General features: G+C 36.8%; 1 protein-coding gene across 1 annotated transcript in view; it reads right to left on the bottom strand.

Moving 5' to 3' along the window:
- VAV3 (vav guanine nucleotide exchange factor 3) overlaps positions 1-14,738 on the bottom strand; it is a 147,523-nt gene that overhangs the window by 63,049 nt on the left and 69,736 nt on the right. Inside the window, exons 14-15 of the mRNA XM_058808132.1 lie at positions 14,344-14,476; positions 13,905-14,014 (exon numbers count right to left, since the gene is read on the bottom strand). Coding sequence (XP_058664115.1) covers positions 13,905-14,014; positions 14,344-14,476 — 243 coding nt within the window. The remainder of the gene's footprint in view (positions 1-13,904; positions 14,015-14,343; positions 14,477-14,738) is intronic.

The raw sequence follows: 14,738 nt of genomic DNA, 5'->3' as shown, positions 1-14,738 counted from the left end.
GAAACTTACAAGTATCTCCAACTTTATTGGAAGAATATGTAATTTTCTTTCTTATGTATTATAAATAACTTTCAGACTAAAATACAGATCAGCCACAAACTGCAATGAAACATAGATAACCATGCAAGCATCACTCCCTCCTGGATGGAATTAAAAGGCTTACAAAAAACCATTCAAAGAATTTGTTTAAGTACCCAGTGTCAGAAAGGTCCATCTTGAAATCCACCTGCTGAAAATCAACATGCTGAAAATGAAACTGTACTCAAAAAGCAAAAGGATTTTTTCTTCTATGCCTGAGAATAACCTTACAATCAGTACTGGTTTATCTACCTCACCTGCGTCTCTCTCTCTGCTCTAACATGCAAGATGTCAATTCCACAACTCCTGCTAACTGAAGCAGGTGTGCATACTACCCATCCACAGCAGGAAAGTACAGCAGCAGGATAAAATTAATCTCAAAGTCAAGAACTTTTCAAACCAGGAGAAAAAGAATTCTTTCTGGCTGTTAACTTGGTGCAGCCTGTATTTCATGTGTCTGCCAGAGGGCTGCCAAAACTTCTTAGGCTACACTCCAAGCAATCCTGAAAAATCCCTAGAACAAGTTGAAGTATTTCACTCCCAACAAAAGCTCATTTTTATTGACCATTTGGTTCAGACCAGGACATCTTGCAGAACTGTGTTCATAATTATAAGCCGAAAGTGCAAGACTCATGAGATTGAAAGCATATCAAATTAAACTTAACAACATGACCATTTTTCAAGAACAAACCAAAGAAAAAATTCCATTCATGTAATTAGAACAGAACCAATCTTGAAAAATAATAAGCATAGGTGGATCAAAAGAAAAAAAACATTACAACCTTATATAGACAGTAGTTTAACACGTGAATGTGACTACACAACTTTCTTCCATATGTAAAAATTCTCCTTCATTCTTCTCTCAGGCTATATTCCACAAAGATTGAAGTGCATGAACTACTCAAAATATACCTCCTATTAACAGAACAAAGATGATACACTGTATTCTTCTTTATATTAAAAGCAATATTCAAAAAGAACAGGGCAAAGTAAGAAATTGTATGCTTGCTCTGGAGAGAGAGTGCTGTAAACACGGAAAGATAATTAGTGATACAACAAAACCCAGAAAAATAAAAATCAATGTGCGCTGTCTACTCCAAATGTGGAGGTAGAATAAGGAAAGCTCTGTAGAAGAACACTTAGTGCAGTGCTGTGGGCAGGAAGACTCTTGCACATTCTGCTACCAGATCAGTAATGCTGCATTATGCCAAGTCCAGCTCTGTAGTCACACCAGACAAGGCTGAGATGCTGCACTATTGCAGCATGTATGGAGCAGCAAGCCTTTACATTTAAAGTCAGAAACTTAATGGTTTGATATGGGTTTGATATTTTAGTTTTCAATATATTTCTTTTCCAAAATCAAATGCAACACAAAAATAACACAACTTGATTAAGATGTGAAAGTTTACAGCTAGAGATTAAGCACAGCTCATCTGTGACGAAGTCCAAATATCACAAGGACCATAGGAATTTTTTCCCCACAAAACATTTCAAACTAAAAATTACATACTATGTCTTGAGTTTTCAAATAGCAAGTAAAGTTGCTGATGTGAAAGTCATGGCATAACATGCAACTTTTCAAAGCCATGTCCAACTATAAAGAAGCTCTTTTGGTTACAGCATGGAAGCCTTACACTGATATCCTCAGAAGAGTGGGCAGAGCTCTCACAACACAGTAAAGGCAACATTTCATCCTTCTCAATTCTTTTCTCTTCTACTTTCCCACCACTGGGTATATTGCAAGACAGAAAAAACACTGAGTATTTATGTCAATATTAATTTTGAGCCTAATATTATTTTCCTTTTTGGAAGAAGGATTTCTTGTTGAACACAAAAAAAAGAAAGCCAGATGCAATTGTTAGCAAAATTCAAAAGTATTGAAACAATTAACAAGATTTATTTTGGGTCTTACACTGGTTTCCTTCACTAACACAGTGGGACAGCCAAGCCCTCCTGCAGACTCCTCAGTCCCTTCCACCACAACCACTGCTATTATGAGGTACCCTAGGCAGCAAAAGAATTTTTCTATTTCTGCTGTCAAACAACCTTGATGACCGGCCAGAGCAGGAAGTCACCCATACACCAGAAATACTTAATCTGAAGTAAATAGTGACAGAGAATATGTTCCTCGTTCTATTGTAAAACTGTTTTTTACGAGCAACAGCAAGGTGGGGAGGAAAAATAGTTTCCCTTTGTCTCTTCTACTTTCTCCCCAGGCAGTTTTAACTTCCCCACTCTAGCAGAGACAAAACGTCAATGTGAATATGTTATTAGGACAATTTTTCCAATTCTCTCCTCAATTCAGCACCAGAGCTTTTATAAGGGACAACCACAAGCGTCTCTCTTGCACACTGCTGGAACCCCATAACCAGATTTACTCCAGTCACTACTGCAATGTCCTTGGGCTGCCCCTGAGCCTTCTGAGCAAAGCTTTCTCTTTCCAATTTACTTCCAGAATATTAGTCCCACTGGGACCAATTCACTGCTACACCAAGCCAGAGACCTGCAGGTGTACATCTCACGAGTCTCTGTCACTTGGACATGCAATTCTTGTCTCAGTACATGCCACAGGAGCCACAGTTCCAGGGGCAGAATGGCCGTCTTCTTCAGTCAGTCCTCCATCTCTGAGCAGTCCCTTTGTCTTTAAAGTTTTGCAAGTCCAGTGTAGAAAAGAGTTACCCAGGTGTCTTATTCAATCGCCCTTCATATCATCAGCCTTTGGAGCACTCCTTGTGCATATGAAATACTCCCCTTCTAAAAATATTCTCTCCACATTTGCAGTGCCATTTCTTTCTACTGACTTGTTCTTTTCAGAAGAGTAAATTGATCACAGGCCAATCTCATCCCACCCACATAATGCAACACCATTATAAGTGGTGTCAGGAAGTGTCACGTTATCAACCAGCCCCCACAAGCTTCTGCAGACAAAATCCATTCCAGTAATCATCTCTGCCTAGATTAATGGCACAGCTGACCACAGACTAATGATACAGATAGCCCAAAATTGTCTTGTCAGACAAGACATCTAGGAGCTTATTCCGATGCCTACAGAACAAGGAATAAATTCTCTTGACTAGCCTGCCTCAAAAAACCAAAAATAATTGTTCATATAAAACAAATCAAACAGTTTAAACTACAATTTTCTCACACTAGCAGCTGGGACAACACATCAAAGACTTAAAACTCGTGCTTAACCCTCAAAACACAAATATGTCACAATCAAAAGACAAATACTTAAGTCCAAAAAAAAGAAGAACCTTGGCAATCTTGACATATCCAACTCTGTAAATCCTATGCTCTATTTCACAACTCTGAACTTTGATTATCTTTGATCTAAAGTGTTGCCAATGATACGCCATGAAGTGTACATCATTAGTATCAAGCAACTTAGGTAAGATTTGTTACTGTAATTTCCTTCCATAACAAAACCATATTCTGATGGGAAGACATTTAAATCAGCACGTGTCTGAAGAGCAGTAGAACACCACAGGCATTTGGCTCTCTTATAGCAACAATTTAGGGTTTATCAGCATTCTTACATTCGTGTTTGTTTCCTACAAGGAAAACTGTACAGAGTACATTCCACAATAGGTTGGAATAAACAAATAAATTACATCATCTTTGGGGGGGTAGGCACAAATATTCTTTTGCTGTCAGTTTAACTTCCTCTACACAGGTAGGGCTTTCAAAATAAAATGCATCAAGAAAATTACTGAACACTCAGCCACAAAACTCAATCTTTTCTACAAAATATGCAATTTAAACAGATGTTTCCCAAGAGAATAAATAAAAGGCTGAGAGATAGCTCGGTATATAGCCCCTTCCTCCTATTTTCCCAGGTGGAAAATTAATATATTAAAATCCCATTAATCCCATTAAGTCTTCATTTCCAGAAAGGACATCTTTCTTAATCTATTAAAAATGAAAAAAGTATTGTAGCCTTATTTTATAAATTTTTCTATACTGAGAAGATCTTTCCTTGAATGTTTAGCAGTTCAGATATTTCAGTATTAGCCTTGGAGACCAAGAACTATTGGCTCACATTTGTCTTGCATGGACATAATACTGAAAACTTACAGGCTGCCAAATCTAACAGAAATATAATCAAGGGATAAAATGAAGTATTACGTTTGTTAGATTAATTACATCCTTACAGCAAGTTTAAATATTAAATAGGAAATTAATAAATTGCAAACCACAGGGCCTTTACTGAAAAAGAGTGCACAAAAGAGGAAAAGCGGCATTATGAAAATGCAAAGAATAGAAGCAAATAGAACATGAAGCCTTTGGCTCCTGGTTAGGAATGTCAATCTTGTAGCACAAAATAAGCAACAAGAAGCTATTCAGCAGCAGAGAGCACTGTAAATCTACCATCTTATGGTTTCACCTCCAGCAAGGAGTTTAAGGAAGGAGACTCCAGAACACAGCACAAGGGAAAATACTTCTTACTTTTATTATAAATCTGTTTACCATTGCATTTAATGCCACCAACTAGTAACTGCAGTTCAAACAACCTGCAAGGTCCAGTGCTATCCTCCACTAGTGACCAGTTCTCTCTCTCTTGCTGTATTTTGAGGGCCATTTCTTTTTATTGCTTCCCAGGCAGCTTTTCAATACCAGCTTGACTTTAGCCATTAAGACCTTAACAGATTTTCCCCCTCCCTGGGTCTAGGCTCCTGAAAAGGTGTTGCTTAAATCCACTACAAACAATTCAATTAATGTTGAAAAATTGCTGCTCTGGAGTACTTAATTAAAAACTCAACTTCTCTTTCCCAAACTTCAGATATTTTTAAATTAAATTTGTTTTTCTTCTTAAACTGGAAAGGAAAATGTATTACAGGAAGGAAAAAAATCTTGTGAAGAAGTTTGGTATTCCTCAGATACATGCACGCGAGAAGCACATCCATGCTCAATCCCAGTGTGTAGAGGAAAACAACGAATGAATGTTTCACACAAAGAGAAATGCAAAAGGAACCCTTTGTAAATAGATCAAGAAAGTTCCTTTCAAAAGTGCATTGCCTGCAAAACAAGAGGGTATCAGCAAGAGCAGGTGCTGAGCCAGATAACCTTGGGTAGATCACTGCTGTTAAATACAGAGCAAGAAAAGGCATTGTGAACATTGAATCAAATCGTTCTTAGAGGACTGATGAAAAACCTCTCAGGTATCACTGAGGCCAGAGATGTTCCTCCAGTCTGCCACAGCTCAGTGGCACTGGCATCTTGGAGAGCAAAGGAACCTTCTCTTCGCCCAGCAGCAATTCCACAGAAGTTTTCTGAGTAACATGAAACCACAGCAATTTCTTGGCGGGGGGGGGACAGGCTGTGGAGCAGCCATGGGCTCAACATAACAGCGCAGTGCCACAGCTGCCCGCCCTTCGGGGTTGGCAGTTCTCCCCAAAAGGGGAAAAAAGAAACATGCTAGGAAGTTCTAATTATACTGCTTCTTTTTGGGTTTGACTTCTTTTCACAGAAATACTGTTCAGGTCAGGTCTCAAAGATCATTTTCCCACCTTAGTCTCTCTCCAAGAAATGCAATCGTGTCACAAGAAATTATGCAGAGTTCAGCTGTATGTACGTCCTTGAAAAACACCCATCATTTTGGAAATGCATTATATTTGAAACTGAATATCCATTTCACTTAATTAAAACTTGGCTTTAGAGAACAGTTAATGCATGTATGCCCACCTGTGAGCCCAGAGGCATAACAAATAAGGAGATGCATGAAGTATCAGATAAAGAGTCTGCAGTGAATTGCAATTGTTTTAAGTATTAAAAGAAGAAATACTACAGGGAGCTCAGATAAAACTCCATACCTTGAACTCTCCTCAACTCTCAACCTCAAGTTAGACCTTTGTATTTCAGAGCTGATGTTATTCTACACTCGATGTTATGCTTATAATAATTTAAAATGCTCCATCCAGAACTGTTCAGAATTATGGACACCCTGAGCACAAACTGCTGAAGATCATTTTCAAGTGTATGTGATGTGAAATCTGATGCTATACTCATGCAGCATAGATTGAAAAGGAAATAGCACAGGTTAATACATCTAGATACTGGAAATTTTTATTCCACGTTTACTTACTGTATAAATAATTGGCTTCCCTGCAGAAAATGCATCAGTAAATCCAGATGTAATGTAACTATTTCTAAAATACCAGCTGGTAAAAAGTTTTTTAAGAAGACATCCTAAGTTAAAATTCCTAGTTTGTGCCAAAGTGACCTCCTTTCAAAACTTTAAGCACCTTAAGATTCAGTCATGACAATTGGTACTAAGCATCCCAGAAAGTTTTGGAAAACTTTACCACCACTCAAAAAACCAAACCAAAAAGCCCACCAACCCCACAACAATAGGTTACTGTCAAACAGGGCTAAATGCTCTCAGCCAAACCTCATATGAAGAATTTCATGCAAAGTTGGTCCCAGACATGTTTGCCCTCACTCCCTGCTGTAACATGCAGAAGACTCACCCTTAGGATCCCAGTCCCTACAAACAGAGCCAGCCTTACATTTGCTCTCTGCTTACTTTACACTCCAACCAATTCAGTTCTGCGCAACTATCACCATTTCACCTGGTCACACAACATGCTGTCATCTAACAGAAAGGCATTTGTGCAACAAGAAAGTAAGAAGGCAGAGAGAAAGCCAAAAATAAGTAATTTACAAGTAAGTAAAATATAAATAAGTATTCCTTTCTGAATCTTTACATGGATTTTGTTATTTACCAAAAAATAAATAAAAAGCCTTTCCTAAGGGATACTCTCACTAGAAGTAAGCAATGCCATTTCACAAAGGATGATTTGCAGCTTCCTTTTCACCTTCTCTTCTCAGGAGCAATGCTGATTACTTACAGCTAATTCATTTTCTCTTTTCCAGCTTAGCTGTTATATATCAGAACCATCTTTGAGAATGCTATTTACTGAAGTAATCAATCAATCAATTCTCCATATGCTAATACTCAAACATTCTGTTTTGTCACATCAAAGAGTCTTCATCAAGAAGACATGTTATAAAATTAAATTAACCATATCACAAGTAAATTTTCCTTTTGATCAAGAACACGCAACTTCTAAGAATTTGCTAGGAAATTTGCTTATTTGATCATATGATGAGTGGCTTTTTTGAGATCAAGGAAATTATCTTGTTAACTTTTTGGAAACATACTGCATTGTTTCAAATAAGATAATTGCTTTCCTTTTTCTTATCAGTCTACTTCCCCAAAAAGCATGGGAGGTGAATGGCTTTGAGCTAATTTATTCCTGTAAAACATTTTTGAACGCTACCTGCTAAGAACAAAGCTCTGTCACACATCAGTATTTGCAAATTAAGAGCATCTATACTTTATATACATCTATATTCAATGGCTGAACCTTATTTGCGAAAGTTCTAAGTCCTACAAATCCAAATTTACCAAGTTGCCTGTATTGGTAAGCTTTAAATATTTTACCATATTTACACTTAACTGAAGATAAATCTGTGTTTTGGAGTCAAACACTCTGAAAGTACAGGATTTATACAGCCACTAACTTATAAATTATTAGAGAAATATCTATATGTGCTAACAAAAAAGGTAGCATTGGTTTTCAGGGAGAAGCTGTGACATCTATTCATATAACCAGAGTATCAAGACAAACATGTAATGCAGCATTCCATATTTTAACACTGAAAAAACTCCTTGCACAAAAAAAGCCAATATTAAGATGGTGGTACTTTATTTTTATGATGTAGTGTCACTACAAATTTATTTCACTGAATTTTAAGAAGCACTAATTGTCATAGGAATATTCCTCAGATATTCTAAGTTAAGTTGTAGAAACTTAAGGATTGGGATATTTTCAGGTTTTGTGAACTGGAAGACATAACACTGAAGTATATTTATCATCTTCAGGTGTTTACCCACTGTTTTCATAAATTCTGGTTTGCTTTCACATTTTACACTGTCCTTACACTGTGCTCTTAATCATATCCAGCATCTTCACACAGTTCTTGCTGTGTCTGGAATAATCTAAAGAAATTTTATAACTATAAATATGTTGTGAATGATTGCTTATAACCCTGAAAAACATTCGATCAAAACCAACTGGAGTCACAGCAAAGAACAGGCAAGCATTCTTCTTTACCAGACATGAACTTGGCATTCATTTTTGCAATATTGCAGTACTTCTACTGATGAAAAAACCCCAGGCGGACATGTTTGTTTATTGCTTTGGTAACCTGTATGAGGTTGGTACAAGTGCAACACCTCTGCAGGTTATTTAAAAAATGCAGCAGACATCTTAAAGCTTTTATGATGCTCTGATAAGAAAGCTTTAATTTAATATGCCAGTGTTCAATATGTCAGAGCTCAAATATTCTCTCAGAAGAAAGCTTAATGCACATGCATTATTAATGCACTATCTGAGGGAACAGATCTATTGCAGTGGAATCTGACCAATGTCATTAGTCACAGAGTGCAAAGCAAATGTGAAAATACAAATGATAATGGGTAAGAGGACACATTGCACCTACCTTGTGTCTTGTACTAGTTTTCTTTAAAATTTAGAAAACCAATGAGCTCTGGATGCAATTTATGTAGTTTCCCAATCTAAATTGTTGTTCACACGCTTACCATGTTTGATTATCAATGAATCTCAGGATTATTTCCTCACTATCAGATGATATGTTCTGTGTCCCTTGAGTTGCAAGGTGTGAATTTATGTTGAATTGAAGCAGCAATTTTTCAAAAACATGTTAGACTCTACCCAAGCTGTTGCACAAACTCTCTAGTGACCCAAAACAAAGTACAGTGTAATTAAAACTAAAACCACTATTTTGTGAAGGCTGAACAGCTTTCATGTCTGACATCTTTTATTTAGGTATTTAAAAGAAAAATCAGATTCATTAACTCCATACAATTAATGCACACCCTAACCACTATAATGAACCTGTTTCCCACTGATTTTTCAGGCATTACTAATTAGACATGATATTAATATTGCTATTTCAGCTATGTCAAAGCAGAAACTACAATCATAGTACTTCAGAAAGTGAAATTTTAACTGTTCCTCTGCCTGCAACATCTTTTCATAAATTTCTCAGTTTGTGAAAGGCAATAGTTGAGTAAAGGCTAATTAAAAGGTGTATTACAACACTGTTGCAAGAGACTTTACAATATTGGTTCTGCGTCTTGAAATCCAGCAGGACTAAAGCTAACACAGCCCTGAGCAACTTAAGCCTTCTAGAAGACTAAAGCAAAAAATCTCTACACACCTCTTCCAACTTAAATGCTTCTTTAAATTGCATTTATGTGTAAGATGTTTCTATACTCAAGTCAAAATTGCTGACAGTCATTTTTACAGTGGATTACAAAACCCAGTTGAGAAAGGCTTAATTAAATTAGGAAAGTGGACAACATAATGACAAAATAAATTCAGCACAAATCAGCATAAGATATTACATGTCATATTACACTAATGGATTCAAATATTGTCAGTGGGAAAATATAATCTGCAGCCTTTCATGGGAAAGATCTCTGCTGTTGTGGCGATGAGAACACACACCTGCTTCATGCTCTGCTGCGATCAAGAAACAAACTACACACAAAGTATTTAGTGGATGGAAGGGAGTGTTTAATGTCAGCATGAGACAAATGTAGCAACAATTAACAGATTTTCTTTCACCATTTATTCTATCATCTCGTGAGAAAACAGAAGAATTAAATTCTTCCCAACAATGATGAGAAAAGCAGTTGCTCTATAATAAGAAATTAAGCCTTGTAATTAGTCAACTAAGTACCAATATAGCTGAGGTACATAAACAGAGTATGTACATATGCATACAAGAGAGGAGGGATGCTTCACCTTTCAATCAGTATTTTCTTTATAAAAAGAATGGTTAGCATAAATTCATTGACACAAATATTAGCCAACTACTTTTAAAAATAATTATCTTTAAAATCAAAAAGCATATGTAGAAGAGCTTTCTAGGGAAAAATACCAATCAACACGCCCACCTTTTAGCATAAACCGAATAACATGAAAATATTACTTATTTGTTCTGATTCTTCTGGTGTTTTCAATAGGAGAGGAAAGAAATTAGACAAGATGTGCTACTAGAAAATATAAAAGATTTGTGTCTCACACAATCAGTTTTTGAGGTTTTAAATTACCTAGTTATGGCAAATAAACCATGCACTTTATCACATTGGTGACAAACTTTCGTTTAATACATGATGTCTCTAATTTGGCTGAATGGGAACAGTAATTTGGCTGTACACTTCTATCAATATTATCCTGGATATGGAATGACTTTGCATTTAAACCAGTGCTATTTGACACGCTAGACCAAATTTAAACATTCCATGGCTGGTAACAGTAGTCTTTGCAGCACTATGTTTGCAAATATGCTTATTTACCCTTGCATCATCCACTGCTATGAACAACAACAAAACAGGAGGAACAAAATAGCAACTGCTCGAGTTGGCCACAGTCACAGTTAAGCCCCACATCTCTTCCAAGGCAATAAGCAGGTTACACCCTCTTGTGCATGCAGAATGTGCATTCACAGCAGTGAGAGAAGAGGCACATCAAGGCAGAACTCAGGCACTGGCAATGATGGCTCCTCTTAAAACATCCTCCAGTGGTTTCTGACAGACAGCTTTAAGAAAACTTCTCCAATCCACCAACAAGAGTTTCCACTTTAAGAGCTGGACTGCAATGTTAACTATGCTGCCCCAGTATCCTGCTTCAGTTTATTGTGATCCAGAAAACCCAGTACTCCAAAAGAAGCCGCAATTTTGGGTTGAACACAGTAAACTTTTTTTGGGGATCTATAGGTAAATGAGCAGCTGTGACTATTACTATGTCTAGGTCAACGGCATCAAATTCAGTGCAGCCAGACCACAGTATCATTGTTGTATGAAGAGACATCAGGAACACCCATGAAATTCTTAGGAGAAAAAGAAATTGGGGTGTTTGGTATATTATATATTTTCTAAATAAAGCAACAGTCTCAGGAAAACAACAAATACATACTGTGGGAACAGAGCTGCCATAAATAAAAAAACCAATAAATAAAATAAATAAAAACTATTTACTCAGTTTCCTATGACCAGTAACTCAGCACTTCCAATCTCCTGCAAAACAAAACTCACCACACACTACACTAACAGAGCTGGCTAAGAGGTAGAATATTTTCACAGGTTTTTGAAATTAGCTTTCCATGAGAAATTTACTACTCTGAAAAGTAACACTCTGGAAATAGCACTGGGGTTTCATCAAGTCTTCCTTTAGGGATTTCCCATACCAAGTATGCCTAATGTATTCCTGCCCTCTGCACCTAAATCAAGTCCAGCCAGCAAAGCAGTGTTCTCCTCTATTTCATACTTCATCAATAAACTCCCCATATCTGGAGGCAAATACTCATTTCAACAACACCAGCCTCTCAACAATAGGTGCTTTTTCAGCAAATAAACTATCATCACTGTTTCATACACCAGTATAAACATCTACATCCCCCCCCTCAAAAAGAGAAATTACAGCCTAGCTGAAATAATTATGCCTCTTAGTCTGTTCTAGTAGCAACAAGGTTAATTTTTACTTTAAAAATAATAAGAGAGATCCTAGTTTGTTCTCTTATTATGTTCTTAGATTAACACTTGCACAAACTACAAAGTAGTAGATCAACACACTGCTATCCCAAAGGCATTGAAATTTCTGTCTGGAACTCAGTAAACAATATCATTTCTGATAATCAAAACCCAAAGTTATTCACCCCTTGAATTGTGCTGGGTTTGCAGTCTTGTAAAATTTTAATTAATGAGAAGTATTTTGCCAATGGAAGTAGTAATTATATTGAATGCAATGAATAAGAGCACAATTTCAATCACAGCTACGTTTCAGAGCAGAAAAATATCTACAAAATCTAAAAAAAAAAAAAAAAAAATCTACACAGTAGACAATGAGAACCCTGAAAACTACAAATGAAACCAATGGAGAGACCATTCCACACACCTGGCTTAGTTTGTTCCTAAATACCAGCTCTTGTGTCTCACCATGCACTAGAAGATCATCATTGCTGCATGCACCAAGGAATGATTTGGGAGAGATGCTGAGGGAAACATGCAGTGAAGTCAAGCCCATGTAACAGAGCTGGGGGTAAGCAATGAGAACTCCAGAAAGGATAAAGCAATAATGCCATTGCACCATGTTGCACCTCAGCCCTGATGCTGCTGCTCCAGCCCCAGTGCCTTAACCACACGGACAGAGGTTAAACTAGAGGTGTGGCTTTACAAGAAGGACAAACATCCATGCAAGGCACCACCACCCATTTTCAAAGACCAAGTCTATTTGCCAGAGAGGAAAGAGTAGCACATGAACTTGCCAAGCACAGAGGTTCTGCTCCCACGGGCCAGCAGCAGCCATAACCCCTGTGACAGAGGCACATTGCCAACAGCTGAGCAGGGCTGGCTGGTGCCCAGCACTGTACGAGGGCAGAGCTGCACTCACACAGCAACACGAGGATGGGCAGGGGAGAATGGTCCTGCACACAACCATAGACATGGCTGGGAAGAATTGGTAAAAAAAAAAAAAATTCATAGGGCTCCTCCCACTTCTTAGCTCCTTACCTGACTTCTGGTTTGTTTGGTTTTTTGGGGCACTGGGCCAGGATGCCTAAAGAGTGATGAAGAGTCACAGTGCTGAAGCTGATAAGTCTGAGTGCCTCACTTCTCACACACATGTTAAGTAAATATAATTATGATATTACACAAAGCACAGCAGGGAGAGCAGAGGGACAAAAAGAGGTAGACATGCAAAGAAATACTTCCTTCCAAACCAAATTATGCCACCCAGAAATTTTTGCCAAAACACATGTAATTTTTGCTTCAGTAAAAATCAGCAAGATGGGAAACCTAGTAAACAGGCTTTATTCTATCTGTCCAGCTCAGTTTCTCCTTCCATATATTTCTGTTATATCATTAACACTTATCATACTGAGGTTTTTAAAATTTTATACATAATTTTTAAGCAGGTTTCACTCAAATCAGCTCACAATAGCCTTTTTCCTGAATCCACACCCCTTTACAACCACATCCAAATCCACCATTGCTAATGCTGTGTTCACTGAGAGCCCCCTCCCACTTTTTCTTTCCATAAAGCAAGCATCACCTGTCATCCAAATCTCTTGTGCGTGCTTTAAATTTAATCACAATACCCAAAGCATCAATAATCATGTTTGTCTTTCTGACAAGAATCAGAAATGGAAATAAAGTTCATGCTGCATAACAATAATGTAATCTGCAGTGCTGCAACTGAACACTTACTTTTCAAGAAGTCTAAAGCAACCTCCTCTCACTTTAAAACATACAAAGGAAATCAGCCTTTTGAAACTAAATCTAATATGCCAAGCAACTTGATTCAGCTGCTAACTAATAAATTAGATAAAACCTCCTAGAAAAGATGCCAGCATCCCCTCCCAAACCACCAGCATCACCTTTCAAAAACATACTTCAATTAGTCAAAATTAAAATGGGATAGGAAAAATGTCACTGTTCTGATATTTATTGTTAATATAATTATTATTTCTTCATGGCTGCTTAAGACCGCATTATTAAAACAGTTTCAGCATCAAGGTTGGAAAATACTGCATAGCCTACAGTGCCCTCTTCCTTTTCCAAGAGGAATTTCAGGGAAATACTGTTGATAAAGATGTCAATCAGTTGTTTCTCAGAATATCAAATAAAATAGATAACTAGACTGTATTAAAACATGAAAAAAATTCAGTATAGTTTAAGCAAAATTCTTACATGAATGATGAATGTGATTCTATCTTAATAAAAATATACTTACAGAGCCATCTGAAACTGTTCAAGCCATTTTTTCTTTAAGTCTTTAGTTTTGCAATAAACTTCTAAACCATTTTCACCTTGGATATGAATGAGGTAGAAGCCATAAGACCACTGCATAAGAAGATTGGGAATACAAAAGTCATCAGTTGTGAAGAACAGAAAGAGGGAAAAAAACCCTCAAAAAAATAACAAAGCATATGTATATTCCTTAATTCATTAATTTTGGGCACAGTAAGACTACTTCATTGTGTTCCCTTAGAAAGACTTACTCAAAATTTAAATTACCTCAAAATAAAGTTGAAATCTAAATATTCACTCCAGCTTATATTTAAAATGAAAAGCATCTTAAAGAAATTGTACTTACAATTTGAACTCCCACAAAATGTTTCAAATTCTTGCTAAAAATAAGCATTTTATGCGAGTTAACAACAAATATTTACCTTCTTATTTTCTTTATCAGTAGTAGGGTTGTTTGTAATTTTGTATTTCTGAAGATCTATTATTTCCTTCATTTCATAATTGTCGCCTCTCCGTTTGCAAACAATGACAGCTAGATCAAACAAGAAGATATGCCTATGAAAATACAATACAGACACAGTTAAAATCACTCCAGAAAGCTAACACCAGAAAGTCTTAACTTACACACTTTTGCCAGTGGCACTTAAAATTTTGAAGATGAAGAACTAAACTACTGGCTAATAAAACCAACATTTGAAGTACTTTTGCTTAAGACCAACTCCTTGTAAGGGACTTAGTGATCTTAGACAATAATGTAATAACGAATTTTCCATTCATCACTTTGCACGTTCACGTGGTCAATGGCAGACAGGTAATG

The sequence above is a fragment of the Ammospiza caudacuta genome, chromosome 7 (genome assembly GCF_027887145.1).
Source record: "Ammospiza caudacuta isolate bAmmCau1 chromosome 7, bAmmCau1.pri, whole genome shotgun sequence".
Lineage (NCBI taxonomy): Eukaryota > Metazoa > Chordata > Aves > Passeriformes > Passerellidae > Ammospiza > Ammospiza caudacuta.
This window is presented reverse-complemented; position numbering and strand designations above follow the sequence as displayed.